Source organism: Musa acuminata, chromosome BXJ1-10 (assembly GCF_036884655.1).
Source record: "Musa acuminata AAA Group cultivar baxijiao chromosome BXJ1-10, Cavendish_Baxijiao_AAA, whole genome shotgun sequence".
In the NCBI taxonomy this organism is placed as follows: Eukaryota; Viridiplantae; Streptophyta; class Magnoliopsida; order Zingiberales; family Musaceae; genus Musa; species Musa acuminata.
In genome coordinates, this window is record NC_088336.1 from 23,498,237 (window position 1) to 23,520,818 (window position 22,582).

Here is a 22,582-nt window from a genome sequence, read left to right on the forward strand (position 1 = left end):
AATCAAGCTTAAGAATATTTACCTAATGCGAGTGGAGAAATTACATGTCAAAAGAGACAGACCCTTTCTGCATGTACAGCCTCAGCATCGAGTAAGTTGATTAGAAACAGAAAAAAGCCAAATATGATTCATACCATCTGATTCGGAGGTAGATTTGATCACGATATTCCTGCAAGAACACCAATTCATCGTGAAATTATGACGTTCTATAATTTCTAAGGATTCGTGGTATGTCAGTTACATGAGCAACTTTCTCTTCAACTGCCACCAAAATCGGATGGGCACTTGAATTTGGACCAACTAAATCATACAATTACAGTACATGAGCCGACCCAACAATATGGCTTACACCAAGGGAAGGCATCCCTCTCTCCTATAGAATCTAATAGCACAACTTGCTGCAGCCACACATTGGGCTTGCAATTCAGATTAAAAGTTTCGTGTGAGCCTGGTGCAGATGGAGGCCAATCCGTGGATTCATACTGCAGTTGGCAATTCCAGCAGTCTTAGCTAAGCCACTTGCTGCTGCTGCTGATGCTGTGCTCAGGTGATGTGATTTCTTTTTCATATCAAGACAAAGATTGTCTGGCCTTATTTTTACCCAACATGCTCATCAGATACAAAAGCAGCAACAGGCAGGAAATGCCTCCTAGATATTATAGTAACCTGAATTCCCACTTAACCACTAATCAGAATCAGTATCTATTGACAGATACAACCGAGGCCTGACAGACCGTGGCTGGCCAGGAGAAACAGACCTTTGATTTTTTGAATTTGCTTTCTTGCCTTCATTATTATTCATGCTCAACAGCAAAGAAGCTGCATGCACAAAATGAGAAGATAGGAATTTAAAGCCAAAACAAGATCAACCATAAGATATGCTAAAAGAACTTTGGATCACTTAGTAGACAAGATTATGCACAATGCAGAATTAAAATAAAAAAAAATACAACAAAGTAATACAGTCATGTGAAAGGCAAGACAGAAGTTCAAGTAATAGTGTGATCAAACAAAACTAATTTCGGAAATTAAAAGACAAGATCGCATTCCAAAAGCAAATGATATCGATTAATTGCCTTCATAATGTCTGCTCATATGGGGGCTTATCTTTTAAGATAGGCAAAGTGCACAATTCATACGGCAAAATAACAGGACCCTATATACTGTCCTCAGCATTTGCCAACCAGGAAGTATAAGCTTTTTGCACGAGTAGCTACAGGACCACCAATGTTACTATAATTAAACCACTATGTGAAATGTGAAAAAGTACCCATACTCTTCCAAGGAAATTGCACCTTTTTAAAGTTTATTTTCATGTCATACTACATAAAGTGTAACTTTTTGTAAGCTTAAGGATCATCCAATGTAGAACTTTCATAGGTTAATTTTTTAAGCAATATAAAACAATCACTTGCAAACTCTAGATTGCAGAATAATAGATGTCTCTGTGATCAAAATTGATTTAAACATGACACTGATATAGTCATTGGTATAAAAGAGACAAAATTAGCTATAGTGAGAAGGTACAGACCAGCATCATCTAATAAGTCCATTCGAGTCTCCTTTGATGTGACCTGTTGTCTTGAAGTCAATCCATTTGATGGCACGGAGTCGCCATGACCTCCGCCAGCAGCTAGTCTAAGAGATATCCAATCATCAGAATTGATCCCATTCGGTAGATCAGTGCCGTCAATCAAGTCATCCTGAAGGGTAACTCCAACTGGCTGATTAGGAAGAAAAATTTGCAGAGAGGGATCATCATTTGCAAAAGCGAGGGGATTATCAACCAAGCTTCCCTGCATTCCAGTACCAGTATGACAGTTAGAAAGATCTGGCACTCGACAAGTATCTTCTATGTCATTAGTTGGTGTCAAACCATAGTCATTGACCGGTGCACAGCCAAGGGAACTATGTGTATCGGCTAAAACATCTGCGACCTCTGTTCCAAACAGTTGAAAGCCAGGACCTGACTGAGGGCATGTTTGCATTGGCCAGATTGGGATCCCAAATTCATCAGTATTGTTAAATAATTCAAGGAATGAAGTTCCACTTGTCTCTGGACCGGTATTTTCAGAGTATCTTTCTGAAACCCCAGGATGGTTGGGAAAAGGGATTGTATCATTACCAACTGGATGACTGTCATATGCAGGTTCAGGAGAAATTAGAGTAAGATTATCTTCATCAGAGTCACTCAAGAAAATCACATCTGTATCTTTTACGGGTGCAGGACTTCTTTCTTGAACCCCATATGTTGGATCAAGATTGAGAGAGAAAGAATCAAATTCGTGGCCATTGTTCAATGACAAACCCAAAGTCCCCCCAACATCTTGATTTACACTTGGATCTTCCCCATCTTTGTAACTTCCAGTCGCGCTACTGCTCATATTTATTAAGTTCTGATGATGATTGTCAAGCCTTCCAAGAATAGGACTCTCAGAGGACAGAAGCCTACTGTCTTCAAGTCTTCCATTTAGAGTTGGCTTCATTCCTAAATCCAGACGTAAGCGCCTATCTGAAGGACTTTTCTCATTCATATATCTTAGATTATCCAAGTGAGGTTTTACGTCTGCATCTGTAATAGCACATAGAGTACCATCAGGCAAATGCCATTTAGAAAGATCTGTAGATTCAAGTTCATTCTTTACACGCCAAGTGCCATCAGGCTTCACATCGATCTCAGTTACATCTTCTCCACAACTTTGCAACTGTTACCACCATATGAAAAGAAAGTGTTCTTCAGTATGTAAATAAACTGAGTAACAAAACAAAGCTCTAGGAAGACCTACCATAGAAGAAATACGATTGAAGTATGGATCAATAATGATGTTCTCAAGGGAATAGTTCTTAAGGCATATTGGACATTGCCACTGCATGAAAGCAAAAAATTTAACTGAGCAACAACAGAGAAGATAACAGAGGAAAGAGAAGGCATCGTGGAATAAGCATAACCTTCCGAGACCGACGGTTAAGTTCAACAAAAGTTCCCAGATCGAAACAGCCCATGTGAACACAAGGCTTGAACCTGCCTGCTATTCTTATCCGAGATCCACTCATCTGCAAGTATATAATGAAAAGAAATCAATTGGCTTTCTAAGAAAGCCGAAAGTCGTGAAGAACTAAATTTTGCTCGTCTGTCATTAGGTGCATGGGACATCAGGAGAGAGACTCAGCTTGCTGACATTTGTACTCATGCAATAAAATATAATCATAACATGACAAAGGTCACACACAACAAGCACTTTGGATCAAAATTTTGTTAACCTTATTCAGTTCAAGACATCAAATCATCTGCTGGACAAAAGTTTCATATTTTCATGTCAGAATTGATCAACTGGCATGGATTGTTTAGAGACAACACATAACGTAGTGTTCATGGGTGCTAAACATTGGCTTCTAAAAGAGTTTCTCCTAGAAGATTGTTTCCCAAACTAGGTCTTATAACGATAACATCTGTGATGTTGAGTTATAATGATAATTATGAAGACCTTGATTGCATGGATTATGTGATCCTTTCCTATGTTACCTTTTATAATGAGCATGTCTCAAGGTCAACTTTGTTTCAGATAGCTAAACTTCAACTTAATGCCTTCAGTACACAATCCAATTAAATTAGTAGCATGTGCATGCTGTCCCACAAGTTCTGTTCATGTTTGATATAATAATGTTGAACCAAACTTCCACTTACCGGGCAACGAAGATTCACTGCAACAGATTCAGCTACCACTTCTATATCACTATCACTATCTGCATTCTCAGTAGCAGCTCCACCACCAATGCAACGACAAACACGGGCAAGAGCATCCTGAAAAGTCTCACCTTCTGCTTCCTTCGGCACCAGACTAAGAACCTAAATGAAGAACTAGTTGCTTAAAACAAAAACCAATTGATTTAACATCAAAACCACCAAAAAAAAACAAAGAAATTGACATTCAGAAGTTATGATAAAGACTGCCTCCTTCACAACTGATGGAACTGCATAAAAAATCATGTCATGAAGAACAAGCGACATCTGAATCAAAAACATTCTTATCAAAGTTTTCTGATTATCATACATACTATTCACAATCAAGGATGCTAAATGAGTTGAAAGGTGCAGCTGTGCCTTCTTGTAGATGTAATCTTATAAATGTAAGCAAGTCACCAATACATATAAAAACATCTTCCTCCTTCTACATGGTTCCTATAACTAGCAAAATAATTATAAATATATATTACCAAGATGAGCACAAAAAGTTCTAGACTTTGTCTTCAATGGATACCTAGCTACTAAGTCCAATAACAGAATGATAAAGCAACTAGCAACCACTTAAGTAACATCTGAACAGAGGTGTATTATCACCAATGAACAATTTGACTCCAGATAAAGAAGTATGTTACTAAATATAGTAAATACAGCAAAATTACCTGTGGAACCGTGCGTCTCTTTGCAAGTCTGATCCCAAAACAGAATATACGAGCATCACACCTTGATAAAACAATTTTGTTAATTCCTTCCTTGCTAAATGTGGTGATCTGAGATGACAAGTCAAAGAGCAGGAAATAAACGAGTTAAATATGGGGGAAGAGCTAAAATAAGCAAAAGGAGTGCAACCTACAGAACTAGGAGATTTCTGGCATTATATTCAGGTTGCTTGTTCTCTAAAAATTTATTGACTTTCTGGATTCATGATTTGGTGTTCAGTAATAGCAATTACAGAAAAGAGAAAAGGAAAATTTAATTAAAGATATCCAATTACCCTAAACAGAGTGGACATAATTTTCCATGACAATGACAACACAAATGATTGCAGAAAGAATATTGTAAGGCTCAAAATTCAATGAAATTAAAAATGCATTGGCTGCAGGGCCAGACTAAAAATTCTAGCTAGTACCAATTAATACAGATTTTGCAACACAGAGAAAACAAGGAACTAACCACTGGACCATCATCCCGACCATTGATTCCCAACAACTGTGAGCCTGGTCTAGTAACCACTCTGACTGAATCACCTGTTTAGCATATGAAAGATATGCATATATAAATAATTGTCAATATCTAAAGTACACAAATCATCAAATCTCTATGAAAGTAGTAGTGTACTATTTTAATATAAATGCTAGCAGACTAAATTTTACTACACAAAAAATAGTGTATGCTTAGTTGATCCATGCTTTTGAGTCATGGTATATGTAAACCTACTTGGTCTCTTACTTCATAGGATATGTTGATCTTGGGTCTTACCAATCATTCATTTTGTGTAATTGGATCAGGATGTACAGTGGTAGATAAGTCTACAAACTCTGAACTAGGTATGTCTTTAATCGTTTAGTGCTTTGTCGTATTGAGCTTTTCTTATTGATCTTGTAATAGGTCCATAACAATTAAAATGAACAATACTTATATAAACTTAGATCTCAAATTAAAGATGTAGATCAGAAAACCCAGCAACTTGAGAGACAACCATGAAACCCAGATGTGGAGTCTGGAACGAGGTTCAAGGGGGGGAGGGGGGGGGGGGGGGGGGGGGGGTTGTATAACAACCACAACAATTATGGGGCATATCCATTCTAACTTTCATCCTTATAATAGAGAAAGCTTAAGAGAATTCACAAGTAACATAATATCTACAACTTCATAGAAGGCTAAAGGGAAACACAACAAAGCCAACTTTATCAAACTTGAGTGACCGCTATGAATCCTTCTAAGATCATCTCTATACATAATAAATTTTACTACTACCAAGGCTCTATGAATAACACTTCTCAAGTCAGCTCTGAACTTTTTAGTTTGGTTTATTTTATATCCAATCATGACTGCAAGAAGGAAGCAAAGTCTGGGTTTTGTGGTTTGATTTTGAACACCATAGGCAGGAAACAAAGCTACACAGAGAAGCAGTGACTTGTTTTCTACTTACTAAAAAGAATGGATGAGATGGGAAAAGGTGCAACATTCAAATGACATTGACATCATGCCTCCAAAATTCAGATTTATGAACCCAAATTTAATAAAGAATTTATTAAATATAATACTGACATAACATGCTATGAAAAAATCTAGATAATACATCCTCAAAGTGTGGTAATCTTCCATACCATTGACTTGCAATTCTGCCTGCTGGGGCCATTGCATTCTAAATGGGACCTTATCATTGAGTAGTAGACACCAAACCTGCATAGGATCAGACCATTAAAATAGATGCCCAGTAATTTACTGCTTTGCATGAGTAACAGTACAAAGGCTAGTTAAAATGCTAGCTTGCACTAAACATAAGATATTGTATTCCAGGAGGAAAAAATGTAAAATAATTCATAATTTCCGTTCACCAGTCATTTGCACAATTTCATGGATTTGAAGTTACAGTTGACAATTCAATCTTTACAACAACTAACAGGCAAATAAGAGAATTACACCAAGCAACAATGGCAGAGAATAGACACATTAAAGAAAACAATTTATGATTTTTTACTCACATGAATTCATCATTTATTACCAAAGAGATGTAAATTTAAAAAAATGCATAGCAACATCTACTATATGAATCATTATCAAACAGAACATGAAGACTTGAAACAAACCTGAAGATCATATTCAGGTCTCTGTAGCAGTTCTTTATCTGATCTTGACAACTGAAATGTCCTCTCCACATTCTGCACTGTAATTGTGCTGGAAAGATGTAAGCATAACCACCACAAAATTAGCAAGCAGGAAATGTTCAAAAAAATATGTTTAAGTACATGATAATATCAATATCAGATTTGCACTAGTAGTCATTTCACAAAGATCAACCAATTAATATGAGAAAATTTCTTTCAGAAATTTTATCAGACAGTTCAGCGTGGTTACCGTGGTAATCCTAAGAAAGACTGCCAACTTAAATATGTACATATTGTTAGAAGTGGAAAAACTAGCACAGATACTCCATATCAATAAACAGCTTCACTAGCCAATAGACCAAAAAGCATGATATAAAAAGCTGCAGATCCTAAAAAAACAAAAACACTTCTCAAAAACACTCATGAGTTCTTAGAATTCTTCAGTTCACCAGTGTATCAGTATATACCAGTTTGACCAATGACCGTTACTAGACCATATGGCTCAGTTGGTATACCACCATACCAATCCAACAAGATGTCGAAACAAATACCAAACAGAGATTGTAAACCTTGCACCAATTAACTCTTCTGTCACAAATTTGCAATCAGCAATATTCACAATACTTATGCTATTAATAGTGACAACAAAGTTTTGCAACTCTTTTGCCATCCGAGTGGTACGTAATTAATTGGTTAATTTTGTGACCTAGGTGAACAATATAGTCTCTTTGCTTTCAGAGATAAGACTGTACCTAGATCTAACCTAGGATTGGTGGAAGCCTGGTGCATTGCACTGTTCTTTTTTATTTGTCTTCTAATACTTTCAATTCTATTGACTAAATGTGCATAATGCTAGACTTCATCATGAAAGGGTGTCTGTACATGCTTTGTTCTTCTCATTTTTATTTTCTGATTCTATCAAAATTTAACCTCATTTTATTACTACAATTTTATGTGACTTCAACCTTTGAAAATGTTTCATTATTGAGATGCCCAAGCACAACTCTAGACACTCAGACATTTCAACATACGAGGAAAGTAATTTAACAAACAAGAAATCTTTTCATATCCTTATTACCATGCAGACACAAGGGAAAAAGGGGTGAGGGCAGAGAAATGTAAATTAAAATTGTTAGGAAGTATTAACACGAATTGTCAGACTGACTGACAAATCATTGTTCCAATGAAGGAGCTGGGACTCCAAGAAAAGTTCATAGACCTTACATCTACACTACTCTGGAATCCTTCCATTTCAGTTGAAGGCATTAAATATCAAATTCAAGACAGGACAGATTGCCTACCTCAGAATTCTTTGTTATACAATTAATTTCACATCTACATTCCCTAAACTTCAAATATTTAGACACATACAGTTTGACAAGCTTCGCAAAATTCAAATTAGACAACAGAATCAGAAAGTCTCTATTTAAGGCAAAATTTTCAAAATTCAAGTAAGAATATATCTGAGGGAAAATTGTTGAACTGTCATTTTATTGATTGATCTTAACATCAGAAGCAAGCATATATATGTTCTTCAACATAAACAACCAACGATGATATGAGTACTTACCCATCAGCTATGCCAGAATACATAAACTTTACAGGATGCAATAGATGCCCCGTTGTCACCCAGAATCTGCATGACATAGTTGATACTATCATGGTCAAGTAATTCTAGATACGAAAGCGAAGAACAACAGTTAATAGACAAATAAAGAAGCCTACTGATAGATCCTATACAGGACCAAGATGATATATATTAATATTTGATCTTAACCCGGGTTGAGTTCATTATTTCTTTTTCAAGGGGAATGGACTTAGGATTTTTCATGCTCACAGCCTGACTTTTCCTCATGCTGCCGCCCACCCTCCAGGTACTACTCTTCCTCTTCTTGTCCTCCTCCCCCCTCTTCTAGATAGTATGCACACAGGGAATGCCGTATCCTGTGCCGGAGCAACTGGTATATACTGATTGGTGCCAATCTACTGACACATGATGTGCCGGTACCTACAGGTGTTTCGAAGATGAAGAAGGAGAAGAGGAAGGTATCATGGAGGAAAATGAGGAGGAAGAAGAGGAAAGAAGAGGGAGGGATGTTGGAGGAAGAGGAGAAAGGAGAAAGAAGAAGGAAGCGGTGGAGGAGGAAGAAGAGGAGACAATGGAGGAAGAGGAGGCACACTGAGGAGGAAGGCAACGATGAATGTTAACGACGGTGACATCGGATGGCAACGATGAAAGGCAATGATGGTAGTGCCAGTTCTATGCTCCCAGCGAGAAGAGGGCTCTAATCTAAATTTTAATTTTTTTATTTTTTTATTGGATTGGACCGGACCACCCGATATGAGAGAGTTCTGCATACTGATCCATGCCTGGATCAATGTCTACCAGCCGTTTTGTATCAATCCAAGCGAAACAAAGAAACATGAGTACGACACATACCAACAAACCATATGTCAATATGCTGGTTCATACCAGTCGGACTGATTCTAGGTGCCAACTTTAAATCTTGATTTTAACCATTGGGAAAGTGCTAATTATATTTCAACAATGTATAATCCTTTGAAACTAAAGGTTTACAATTAAGGCTAAGATCGAATATATGAGATGCAATTTTAGTAATCCTAAATATATGGCTTAGTTGGATGGACAAGGAATTTCAATACATTTTCAAGTATCATAGATCAATTATTCAACAAGATAGAGTGATTGAGGAAGATATTGTTCATAAAATAAAAACTAGATATTGTTCCAAAATTTATTGTATGAAACCAAGTTATTCATATTAGTCACAAGCAAATGGTCATAATTATCATCTTTCAAAATTTATTGTATGAAATCAAGTTATTCATATTAGTCACAAGGTATTAAGTGGTTAAGAACATACATTTGCCAATACATTTAAGAACATTATCAGCCAGATCAAAAGGTAATTGGGCATGCATTACACAGGACCAGGCAGAAAAAGTAAAGAATTTTCACACTACAAGAAGGGAGATAACATATTTTGCAAAGCCTACAATTGAACTTCAAGTCATATGCAACAAAACCTATTAATTAGAATGAAAATCAGCGCCTTAAGAAAAAGAAATGTGATTGTATAACACATCTGCTGACACTATCTGCAAAAGGCCAAGCAAACATGCATTCTATGGATTGCAGCATGTGCATGTTAACAACTCAAAATATTAGAGAACATTGGCAGCCCATTGTGGAGGATCAAATATAAATTTAGTATAAACCAAAACATTCAAATAACTACAAACAAGGATAAATATGACATACGGATCTGCTCTATTGATTCTGCACATTTCACAATAGAAGTGAGATGGAACTTCAAGAGAAACACCCTCCAAAGGTTTCTCAGGTATAATTACACAAGAAATATGTTGCCAAACTCGACACTGAGGATCTTCACACTGCAATAAACAAAAATTAAAATTTTCATTATGCAAAAGTGGAGATAAAAATAACGCAACTAAAGCTCTAACATTTAGCAAACAGTTGTACAAATATTCATCTGAGATTGGGATGAAAAAGGGATCATCAAAAGAAGTTAAACTTTCTAGGATCATTAATTCTTCTTTTTAGTTGTATTTCTTGATGCATTGTCTTGTAGCAAGGCTAACAAATGAATGTATTATAAAGAATTGATCTCAGATTCACCCTAAAATAAAAGTTCCAGTGTGAGCATAAGAGTAATAACAACAAGAGATCATCAAATCATTTAGCCAAAGTAACTGATGGCATAGTTGATGATTATGGCTTGCATTGATGAAATATTAGTGATATCACAAAGGAAATGATCATAAGAAAAGAAATACTATAAAGCAACAGATTTGACAATGTACATGGAAAAACCCAGATGGATAGAAAGATTGTAACACTACAGGAAGTCCTTTGAATATTACCATGTAAAACTTATTTAAATGGTTTGCCAATCTCTAAAACTCCTAAAAATAATCAAGGGCATTAAAAGACTAAAGAAGCAGAACTACCTGAACCATTGATTCAGAATCTGATGATTTCCCACAGAGGCAGTGAACCTTCATGTCTGGCTTATATGAATCAACTTCTTCTTTGGGTTTCACATGAGGGAATTCTGAACCACTGTGGCTTTTAGATGCTAAGTCTGTAGCACCAGGATTTTGCATTTTTCTGCAAGGGATAAACAAAACAAAGTTTACTGTAATAATCCAGAGTTGCGAGTGGCTTATCTTAAACATCAAGGCAACATAAACAAAAGAAAATGTGATCTCACCTATAAGTATCATCAATTATTTTTGCTACTGCTTCTTTCCCTATAAAGTTTCTCCTTCCCCAAACCTGTGGCTTGTGAACTGTGAAATAAGAGACATGTGATAAGGATCTGATGCAAAATAAAATGTGGGAGCTAATATACAAACAGAACAATGTACAGACACTGCCAATAAAGCAATGAAACAAGATTAGAGCATAACAGTTGGCAATAACTTACATGAAATACGTATCCAACTTGTATAAAGCACAGAGAAATATGTCAAAACTAAAGAACATACAACTAAGATATCAGTGCTACAATGTTGTAACAAAAGAAAACGAGACCAGGTCAGATGCACTAACTCATGAAGGACAGGAATAGCCACCAAGATTCTCAAGAATACATAAGCATCCAAGACAATATTCAGAAAGCTTAGGAAATTTTATTCGCAAAGAGCTTTAACAACAACAGAACGTGGAAAATGTACTGAGAAGCTGATAAAATATGATGTTGATGAAAGACCAAGTATAAGGTCAGAACTCATCTAACTCTGAACAAAACCACATGGCATACAGAAGGCGAAAAAAACAGCAGCAACAACGACAAAAAATTAAAAAAAGTTACCATAGATCTTAGTCCAGAAATCAAGATCAGAAGGTATTTATTATACACCAAGTGCCAACAATGTAGCCCAACAAAAGGAAACCAATTAAATAAATAAATCTATAACAGGGAACTGAATACTAATGCCTGTTTTGACTGACTAATTTACCAGAAATATATCTAATGAAATAAAGCATATACCAAAGTCACTATGTGAGAAAAGTTACTAAAGTTGAATTATGTAATTCAGTTCATGGATGTCCAAAATTCCACAAATATAAACTAAAAACAAAAACAAGCCTGATATGCCAACCATCTTTAAGTTTTCCTTCCTATGTGCCAAAAGAAAATTATGACAGGCACATTGTACCAAAGTATCTTTCAAGATCAAGTATGATGAAACAGCCAATTAATCTGAGTAATGGAATACCTTGTTCATCTAAAAGCAACGCTAAAATTCTGTCCACAAGATCCTGCATAACAGAACATCAGAAAAACCTATTTAAAGAGGAACAAAGAAGAACCAAATGCAATGATATAAACCAAGAAAAAGAACAGGATTAGACTAATAAGAAAACAAGATTTGCGTGCTGGCATGGCTGACCAGGAATAAACACAAAAAAAATAAGACTAACTATTTGGATAGCAATTGTTGTATACTGAACAATTATAATAAGAAAGATAACACAGTTCTTATAAATTTATAATATATATTTGACATGAGAATACAAAAAAGCATATAGTAAAAAAAATGCTTTAAGTCTAATATCAAGCTTAATGGAGAACACTTCATAATCCAAATAAGTTACAGATTAACACACACGGAGATTATAAATAAGCAGGACAAAGATGTAAATATGCCATCTGTAAACACGCAACAAATCTCCATCATTTGTGGCACATAAAGAGACACCTATCACAACAGAGCCAAGTTCGCACATTTATGACATTCGGAATAAAACAACTCAATGGTACTCAAAAATTAAAAGTATCAAAGAGAAACCACTCTTACCTGCTTCTTCCCTTGCTTTGCCAGACCAAGTTGAGTTAAGACATCTTTAAGCTCTTTTATTCTAAAGTATGCCAACTTATCCTGACACAAAGTACAGAGACATCAAAAATATAAATGTAAACAGGAAACTTTTACTGCAAGAAATAAATATTGATTAATTAATACAGAGATAAAGAAATTAACATGTGTCTCAACTGAAAAAGAAACTCCAAAGTCAAAACTTATACTGTTCCCTCAGTCCATGCATACACAGGTAGCTACCATAAAAAACACACCACTTAAAAAGAATAACCAACATAACATCCTTGAAAGGTGTCGACTAACCATGGCCTGTTATAAATTAAATTAGCTAAAACCATAATCCATAAAAGAATTAGAGGATGGGAATGTTGTGGATTAGAATGGCCAATCAAATGCGATGAATAACTTACCCAAACATAAATAAATGTTGTGGATTAGCACAAAATTTATTACAATTAACTTAGTTCATGGCTACAATCTATATAAGAATAAGATACACCACAATTATCTAAGCTCAAGTATTTAGGTAAGACATATAAATCTACACATAGAAGATAAACATCACTTATACATGTTAATATGTCTGATTATAATTATAATTTTTTAAGACATTATATGGTTTGGATGAGTATCGCTTACATGTCACAAGATGCTTCCTGCCTAAGCCATAGCACAAGCAACTAGGTGACACTCCATAACAAAAGCAAACTAGGTAATAGATCCAATCTATAACACTACAATGTGATGGTCTACACCTTTGATTTGTTACAAGTAATTATTGCATGTCTCACAAATTCAACAAATTGGCAACTTAATCATCTAACTAGAGAATTAAAAAACTTCAAAATTTTGCCTATATTGTGCATTTGGCGAAAGAAATTTAAGTAAATGTGCAATTGTGGAATGCTTCGAGTGTTTGATAAATAATAGATGAAAATTATTTTTTAAATATGCATTGATGTAAATGTTATGGTAAGATTGTACTTCAAAAGTCCATTGAATATTATCTGATAAATTTATCCTTCTAATATTATAATATTTTGTTCGCAAGTGTTAATAAGTAAATAAATAAAATAAATATATGAATGTATGTAATCTTACAAAAAATTTCATATGGCTAAAATATATAATAAATAAAATATAAATATAAATAAATATAAAATAATCTTTAAAAATAAATAAATAGAATTATATCTTATAAAAGACATAAATCATGTTGGTTTCTTACTAAATTATGTTGGCAATCTTGTGATTTTGGATAATGATAGCAGATACTTTGGGAATTTAAAAAATTATATTAGCAGCCCGCAAATGCTGAAATGCTAATGTTACCCTGTGGTAGGATCAGCATTTAAACATTTGCAATGCAGCATCCAGGCCAAATGCGAATTGGAAAAAATTTACCAAATATCAATTCACATTTAAAATGTGCATTGGGCCCTCGAAATACATTTCAAATGTGTTGTCAAATACACTCAACAGATCTTGGTAACAAATTTGAGTCAAGTGATCCTCCCTAAAACCTACATTGGTGGGAACTCGTCCACTGGGAGTGTCCTTTTTAATAGAAAAAGTGGGCACTTTGCAAAAATGAACTATGTGTTAACAATCAATAGGACTGACATCTTATGGAATAGCGTGAAGATAAAACATTTCACTGAACTCAACCTAAATTATAAAAATGGCAGTCCGAAAGAGCTCCATAACTTTTAAGGATAAGAAGCTCGCTGATTATCAAATAACTATAACCTACTGTTACCAGCCTGAGATTTCCTGCCAGAAAGACCAGAGGCACTGTTACAAGCACCTTGAAGATATTACTTCACACTTTCGACCAGGAGTTGGTAATTATGTAGCAACAAAAATTCTCGTATGGAGTATGTATCACCAAACAAACAAGCATAAGAAGAGCGAAGTAGAGAGGAAACTTGGAGTTAAACGAATTCACCAGAATTAAGCACAGTAAAACTGCTAAAGATATCACAGGCAGCCACCAAGAACCATTAGCACCACCACCGAAATCTAGTCTAAAGGTTTTAGAGGCTAAGAAGTCAAGAATATAAAATTTACACAAACATCATCTACTGAAGCGCTCAAATGGAATCAGATAACACACTTCGGACAATAATTAAACTGGTCAAAAAGAATATGAAGTCACTATATCAGAACATGCACAAATTTCCCACAGAACTCCAAATTCAAGTTCAATTCTGACTGTGAGCTCCTTATTCCTCGTAGGATCAGTCTATTCGTCATCACAAGACATCTCAATCGTGTCCTACAGATAAACAATAGAAAGGAAAGTAATACACAATTCAGAAATCATGAAAGAAAGGGAGATACCCGACAGCTCGCGACCAAATCCATCGATCCAAGACCTTCCACGTGCACGTCAATCAACACCGAGAAAACCACAGCCGCCTTCCCAATTGACCAAAACCCCGACGCCGAGGCTCGAAATCATACAAAATTCGCTCAAGTAAGAACCATGGGAGCAGATTCCTGACCAATCCAACAAACGAGGAAGCACAAAGCCGTGGGAGATGCCTCTATGGATAATTCGGGCCGGAGATTGCGTGGCGGAGAAGGAGCCGATCGATCTACCATAGATCGGGGTGGTGGATCGACGCGAAACCTAAGTGGAAGAGATCGCCGCCGCTGGTCGCAGTCGGTGGTCGAGATGCGCGAGCTCTCTAGAACTCGATGAAGGGCGACCCAGAAGAGGGGCGAAGATGGTCTAAAGGGGTGGGTTGGGGTGGCGGACCTGGCCGGCGCATTCAAATCCGGTTTGTTGCGCCCGGACGAGTCCGCGCCATCGCGTACGTCTCTTCGATGAGCGATTTTTTCTTACCTTCCTTGGTCGTCCCCCGCACGACCTACCGACCTCGGGATTGGAGCTAGCGATGGAATGACAGGTGAGTCGATGGCGGCCCCGTTCGCTCGCTGCACTGCAGAGCGGGGCGGGGAAGCGGGTGGGTCGTTAAGGGGAGGGCAAAAACATTTCCGTTGGAAGATTTTGTCTTTTTGCGGTCAATATATAATATTTCTTTTGGCGTGGCAAATGGGGCGGTAGCGTACGGTTGAGATGGAGGGCGTCGAAGACTTTCGCATTCGGATTCACTGATGCATACGGCGGGCAGAGCAACGAGATCGTGTGTGCCAGCGTGCGTGCCACCCAACACGGGAACCGCGTTCGGCCCAGCCCGGGCCGATTCACCTCGGGAAGCCGTGGACGGGTGATGTCGCGGCTGAACGGTTGGCCCCCGGTCGGTCTCCACGTACGGGCTGCATCGCTGGCCGGTGGAGCCCATCTCGCATCAGCCATGCATAGACACGTCACCCAGGATCGATCTTTGCGGATGCTAAACGTCCAAAACGACTTCGGTGGTGGGTTGGTTACTCACAATCCACGCGGTGTCCAAACGGGTGGGTTATCTTTTAATGAAAGCCGAAGTGTAAAGTGTCACAAATCTTCGGTGATCTCATTCTAAAAAGACTCGCGACCTACCATGGCAAAAGAAGGTGCTTCTTAATACAAAATTGATATAGGTGATTTAGCCACTAATCAAAGAAATAAAGTTAAATCCATAAAAAAATATATCTTTTTTTATTCTCTTTATGCAAACCAAAAGAAAAGGGAGCATACCATAATAAAGGTCATCAATTTGTTAGGTATAATGAGATCATATTCACTGTAATCAAGAGCATAGAAGACCTACATAGTCCATCGTATGGCTAAAGATTCATCAAGGAAATAAGAAAGTCGTCATGCCTATTGAACTTACTCAATCCCCCTTTGCAATAAAAAATGCTATCTGCAATACCCAAGTTCAAAAAGGAATAAAGATTTCATATAAAACTAACACATCCACAAACTAACAGTGACAAAATCTAAATTTGAACTGGTTTACCGATCCAGAACCAGTCCAAGCAGATCAGGCAACAAAATTTACTGCAAGAATATACCGAAGGGTTCAAACACAAATATTGCTGTTCCTTACCAACTAATGAGTGTTTCAAAGGATACAGAACTGCCAATTATTGAAAGAAAAATAGCAAAACTTGGTTCTGGAGTGATAGATCTACACAAACCGACAAAGACTAGTCAAGCATGCTGTAGGGATTCATCATAGTGAAACTGCAAATATGTTAAACGTTCAGCTAAACAACAAAACGCATGGCAAGCAAAATTTAGGAATGCTCCATGATCACAGGTTCTTGAAAGCAGATTCATGAGATGCTTTTTGAGGTGTCAACCTCGCCAGTAATGCTTTGTTGTGGCAGTGCTCGACATCGACGAAGTAGAAGTTATCCTCGGCCTTGAAGGTTACAAATGGTCTATTGGTCTCTGGTGGCCTGACATCAGCAAACTTGATTGTCCTTGGTACAGGTGTAGCCAACCAAGACATCATCTCAACCTCAAAGTTATCAGAACCAGGTTGCCATCTCAGCTTGTGAATATATGGGCTCACAAACCAGTGCAGAGCAGCAGTAGTGGAAGCACTGAGCAAAATCACAGTAGATGCAACAGCTCCCTTAAGGATCACATTCATCTCAGGGGATGTCATAAATGTTATGACAGGCCCAAGAGACACCGAGAGGCAGCAGGTTGACAGGGACAAAAGTTTCACTTTTTTAATGGTTGAAGAGATAGGTCCCTGGTAAATAAACCCAGTTTCTTTACCATCTTTCTCTGTCTCTCCTCTTCTAGGTCCAATGCTAATCTTGATTTCACCATTTTCAGATTTTGCAAATGCAGCTTGAGAAACCCATCTTTTCTGATCAGATATATTGGTTTCTGAGGTGATACTACCCGCTTTAAGTGGCATTGAGGTGGAGCAAGTAAAGGCATAATAATGATTCCATGTTCCATGCCTAGAAGGCAAATGATCTGAATCAAGGAAAAGAAAGCAAATTACAATCTGCTACTTGTTCTGGCAAAACATAAAACATGCTGCAGAATGGTTGTGAAATATACCATGAAACTTATTTTTGCAATTAATATGAAAGAGGAAAAAAAACATTACCTCATTAACCTCGAGAAAATGAAAATAAATAAACTAAAATTGGGATGCAACGATTACAAACATTTTTAATTTTTAACCCAAAAAATTTCTCCTTTAAAAAGTGAGTCAAAAATATAAGTGCACCTAATGAACACTGTCATAGTGCAATCTGTCAAGTTTCATGTGAAACATTTTCATACAGAGATGAAAATGATCATAGAGGCAGCTATTACTTGCTAAAAAACTGCACCCAACAGAGAGGATATTCAGCTTATGCACAATTGTCACATATATAGAAAATCCTGAATGTTTCATCTTTGTTTCCTTAGTCTAGCAAAATGGATACTATCTATGACCAGATCCAAAGAAAACATCAATATAAAAGCTCGGATGACCAATTATTCCTTGTATATAGAGATTGGCGTTGATGATCGTCTTCTTGAACGGCACATGATATTTATACAGCTAGGAAATCTGCAAGGGTTAAGTCAGCAACCCAAGCAGCATAAAGCATCCGTTGACACATATAAACGGTGGATAGCTAAATTCCCAATTAATTGATATAGTGAACCAAATTTCCAGAACACCGACGACTGAGTATTTTCTCTGTCTCATACACAAGACTATATTCTATTTTCCATTTCCACACCAGACTCATGCTCCTAAAAAGTTTCAGATAGGAAAACCTCAATCCACTTCTTATACATGAGAATTATACAGGTGAAATATTTTTTTTCACATGTCCTATACTGTGACACATTAAAACAAACAGACAGGGAATTTAACTATGTACTAAATATTTGATTTTGTGACACTAGTACACTTACTAAAAATCACCAGATGATCCTAACTATAGTGTATATTCGGGGTCAATTTACAGTGAAAATGACATTCTCGGAGTTCCAAACTTTTGTAATGTGCATATCTATGGAAAGTTGCGTCCTCCAAGTCCACACCTTATGATTCTTCTCTAAGAAAAATCCAAAACCTATATTACAGATGCTTTTAGGCGAAAGAACATGAACAGTTACTCTTCCACCAAACTGAAATTTTTTTCTCGAATGACCCATGTTAGGGCAAAATTTTGGAAGCATGATGCGAAGAAAAGATTCATTTTTGCTGTGCCAGAAATCAAGTGAGGTCATCTTTTTGGCGTTCCCGACCGACTTACGGATCGAGAAACGTCAAATTATAATTGAACTTAGGACGGAAACAAGGAGAGACGTTTGCGGTGATCATAGAGCAGAACAAAGCAAAAACGCATGCATATCAGACCTGACCAAGAAATCCTCCGGGACGGAAGCGGCCGCGGCGACAGCTGAGCGGTGGCCGTCGATCGAGAAAGAAGGAGCCGAGAGACCGACCCGAGTCCCCTCGCCGCCATGGCTCCTCTTTCACTTCCCACTCTGGGGTTCCTCCGCTCCTCATAAGCGGGCCGGGTCGGCTCGTGAGCCTTATTGCGATCGCGAACCAAATCTGCGTCGCGTCGCGTCGCGTGAACCGAACATGGCAGCCTTGGGAGAGTGGACTCGTCTCAACCTTCACGGCTGAGATTGCTGACACTTAAGTCGAGCTTAAAAGCTCGCACTGACATAAAGCAAGCACTGAAGAGTGCACATGCAAAGGCTTTGAGTTACTTTGTGCCGGAATGATGATAACATATCATCCATATGGCACGCACATATGACATATTTCGTGAGTCTAAAAGCATTTTTTGGGTTGACTTATATAGTGTGACTTGTCAGACATATTGGACCATATGGAATTTACCCGTTGTTTTCCTCGATCGAAATATCCTTTGTTTCACCTAAGAAATATTGTATCGAGTAAACCATCAATCAATCATTTGGAGTGTGAAGTGCAATTAGATTAATTTATTTATTTTAAGGATCAATTAGGATAATTTAATGTTAACTTAGAAAAATAAAAAAAATAAAATAAAAAAGAATCGACACATTGATTCTTTTTTGAGATTTTGTTTTGAACGGTATGCATACAAAGGTGTACGTACAGTTCTAAAGGAACTTTTGTCCTAATCAACTGACTTTATGAAGACATATTACTTTTCTTAGGTCAAGAGGCTAATTACGAGATCTTAAATCAAATTGTTGGTCTCATGCTATATCTCAGTATAGAAGATAATACTATGAATCTTTCTTTGTTTATAAACTCTCCCGTGGTACGAGGAATAGCTATTTATGATACTATACGATTTGTGCCACCTAATATGCATATAATATGCATGAGGTTAACCGCTTCTATAAGATCTTTCATTTTGATCGGAGAAGTAATTACCAAACGTCTACCATTCCCTCGCGCCACTGAGTTTTTATTTGAAAAAAAAAAGACTATGCCTTCGTCATATTAAATATTAATAATAAATAATAATAGCATGGCACTATGAGTTTGATATTAACAAATTATTATTATTTTTTTATAACATGAGATTTTGTATCGAGATAGTAGTATGAAACAATGATTATTTTTGATTTGTTGATTTTATGTCTCGGGGTATATTTCAGTGTCACAAACTATTTTTCTTCCACACTAGAAGTTTATTTTTTATATTTATGTTATGAAAGAGTATGAAAATGAAAAAAAAAAAATAAGTTTTATTTATTTGATCATAATAGAAAGGTACTTTGGGATTGCTAAATCGTAAACGAAATAAATATATAAAGCAACAGAATCATCGTAGTATTTTTGACTCTTACGAAAGGAAGGGTGGTAAATGGATCCTTCAAGAATCTGAATCAAATGGATTCTCTTTCTTTCTTCAATAAAGTGGAAGAGAAAAAAAAAAATCAATTCCATTGTGGAGCCACATGCAACGTTGCATATGAAGATGCCTATTTGGTTGTTCAATTTCTTCTTGTTATTTTTTTTTATCCCTTACATTAGTCCAATCATGCAAGATAGAAGAAACATTCATGATGTTATATCAATATTATTAGGGTCATAATTCATCAACCTGCTAGTTCTTTTTATGAATCATGAATAGGAGAATTTGTTTAAGAAGTGGAAGAACTATTAAAACTTCATGAAACCCTCACAAAAGTTTATGTACAATGTGTTAGATTTTGTGGTTCTTATAATTAGATAAGATATATATAATATAACTAATTAGATTCTAATGAAATATATTAGTCAATAGAAAATAAGTTCACTTAAAGTATGATTCCTTAGGAAATAATCTTGATTGAAGGAAATATCCTCTACTCTCACCTATAAATAGATAGGATTTCTATGGACTAAAGAGTAAACATCTCAGAGGTTATAGTTGAGGGATTACAGTTTTCCCTCAACTCTTTCTCCCTAAACCATCAATCTAGTTGATCCTGTGAAAGAATAGGAAGAGAGAAGAAGAATCTAGTTCCCCTTTACAGATTAACAGCAATGTTAGATCTAAAGACGGTGTCGTTACAGATCAAACAAAGATATCTTTTTCAGATTGTATCAAAAGATACACATCGTTAAATCAGATCTAAGTATTTGATTATAATCCTAACATAAAAGATTATTTCTACATTTAGTTCAGTATATTACAATTTTTATGCTTACACAAAGAACATGCAAGCCTTTATGGGTTGTATCCAAAGACATGGAAAGGGATGTTTTTATGTCAGCAATAGAAGCCCAAGCTTATGGCATTGTTGATCTTGTAGCGGTCAAAAATGAAAATACCGTAAATCCATTTTTAAACCAAATTTAAATTTTCTATTATTTGGTATTTAGTAGAGAAAATTCATAATCATCAATCCAATCATCGGGTTAAGATCGATCTAAACCAACACATTCCATTATATATATATATATATATATATATATATATATATATATATATATATATATATATATATATATATATATATATATATATATATATATACCAACCGTTAAACAACTTACTAGAAATGCAAGACAATTAATAAGAAATATTATGAAATCTTCTCAAAGGATGTCCTCAGCGTCAAGGAATATGTAATAGGGTTTATGTGCGACTCATTCATATCATGAGTTCGAATAAATGATATACTTTTTCTGGTATTAATGAGATCGGTACCAATGAATAAGGTAAATGAAAAAGAACTATCATATACCTATATTATGTATGGAATTTATGGTTTCTATTGGTGCAAATCCAATCACTTAGATTTGAAATGAAAAGTAATTCCCTAGCAAATAGTTATCTATTAAATGAAGAAAATAGTATTATAACAAGAGAAAATATTATGCTCCTATTGTTAAAAGAGTGGACTAAGAGGGTCCGCTACCTAGCAAACTTTCCTAATTAAATGTGATTACTGTATACATAACTCTTATTGTGAAAAGAGTTATTACTCTATAATTGATGGGTAGAGCCAAAAATTGTGAACTATATAAGTTCACAATACCGTTTGGTCAAACGAAATGGTATCTCTATAAGAACTATATAGAGTTATTACTTTATAAGAAATATTGTGTTGAGTGAACCATCAATCATTTGGAGTGTGAAGTACAATTAGATTAATTTATTTATTTTGAGGATCAATTAGGAGATTTTATGGTTAACTTAGAAAAATAAAAATAAAATAAAGTAATAAAGTATCCCAACTCCATTAAGAAAATATCAAATTGGTAATCCATGTAATATACGATTACCGCTTGTATCATAAGTGATTCTTATCCTTATTGTAGGATAAGAATATAGTACATCGAATGATTGGGGAAAGTCATGAAACGAATTAAAAAAAAAAATTATAACAAAAAGAAGTTGTACTGAAATCATTTGCCCTATATGGGCAAATGGAATTTGGACATATATTTTCCCCGAGTAGAACATGAACCTAAAAAAATTGAAAAGGCTCATTCAAAAACAAGAAAATTACATCATGATTTGAACATCGATGAAACAATACATCAATGAGAGAGATTTACTCAATTTCAATAAGTTTAGTAATTTTTCTTTTATAGGTAAGGAAGCCATCATCATGTCTTTTAAAAAATAAAAGCTTTATTAGAAAAACAAAAACCTATTACAAATAAAAAAGAGAACTAGAATCAAAACACTGATTCTTTTTTTTAATTTTTTTGAACCACAAGCATCGAAAGGTGCACGTACAGTTCTTAAAGGAACCAATTTTATCCTA

General features: G+C 35.9%; 2 protein-coding genes across 2 annotated transcripts; both read right to left on the reverse strand.

The window, feature by feature from the left end:
* Positions 1-188: 188 nt before the first annotated feature.
* Positions 189-15,184, reverse strand: LOC135595596 (E3 SUMO-protein ligase SIZ1-like). The gene is made up of 16 exons (XM_065086727.1): positions 14,791-15,184; positions 12,427-12,507; positions 11,845-11,887; positions 10,833-10,911; positions 10,570-10,729; positions 9,857-9,990; positions 8,144-8,209; positions 6,556-6,643; positions 6,073-6,148; positions 4,916-4,989; positions 4,405-4,512; positions 3,686-3,847; positions 2,950-3,054; positions 2,787-2,867; positions 1,532-2,705; positions 189-819 (listed from the first exon to the last, which is right to left on the reverse strand). Exons 1-16 carry the CDS (start codon positions 14,812-14,814, stop codon positions 686-688), a joined length of 2,589 nt encoding a protein of 862 aa, XP_064942799.1. The 5' UTR covers positions 14,815-15,184; the 3' UTR covers positions 189-685.
* Positions 15,185-16,418: 1,234 nt separating this feature from the next.
* On the reverse strand, positions 16,419-18,911 carry LOC104000942 (uncharacterized). The gene is made up of 2 exons (XM_009423106.3): positions 18,729-18,911; positions 16,419-17,338 (listed from the first exon to the last, which is right to left on the reverse strand). Exons 1-2 carry the CDS (start codon positions 18,835-18,837, stop codon positions 16,656-16,658), a joined length of 792 nt encoding a protein of 263 aa, XP_009421381.2. The 5' UTR covers positions 18,838-18,911; the 3' UTR covers positions 16,419-16,655.
* Between the last annotated feature and the right edge of the window lie 3,671 nt (positions 18,912-22,582).

Excerpts from the sequence above, each read along its gene's own strand:
- LOC104000942 (XM_009423106.3), bottom strand. The coding sequence starts at position 18,837 with ATGGCGGCGAGGGGACTCGGGTCGGTCTCTCGGCTCCTTCTTTCTCGA. Across the intron at positions 17,339-18,728 it reads CCGGAGGATTTCTTGGTCAG|ATCATTTGCCTTCTAGGCAT; the intron begins GTCTGATATGCA and ends TCCTTGATTCAG.
- LOC135595596 (XM_065086727.1), bottom strand. The coding sequence starts at position 14,814 with ATGGATTTGGTCGCGAGCTGTCGG. Across the intron at positions 6,149-6,555 it reads GACCTGAATATGATCTTCAG|GTTTGGTGTCTACTACTCAA; the intron begins GTTTGTTTCAAG and ends GATCCTATGCAG. Across the intron at positions 2,706-2,786 it reads TCAATCGTATTTCTTCTATG|TTGCAAAGTTGTGGAGAAGA; the intron begins GTAGGTCTTCCT and ends TGGTGGTAACAG.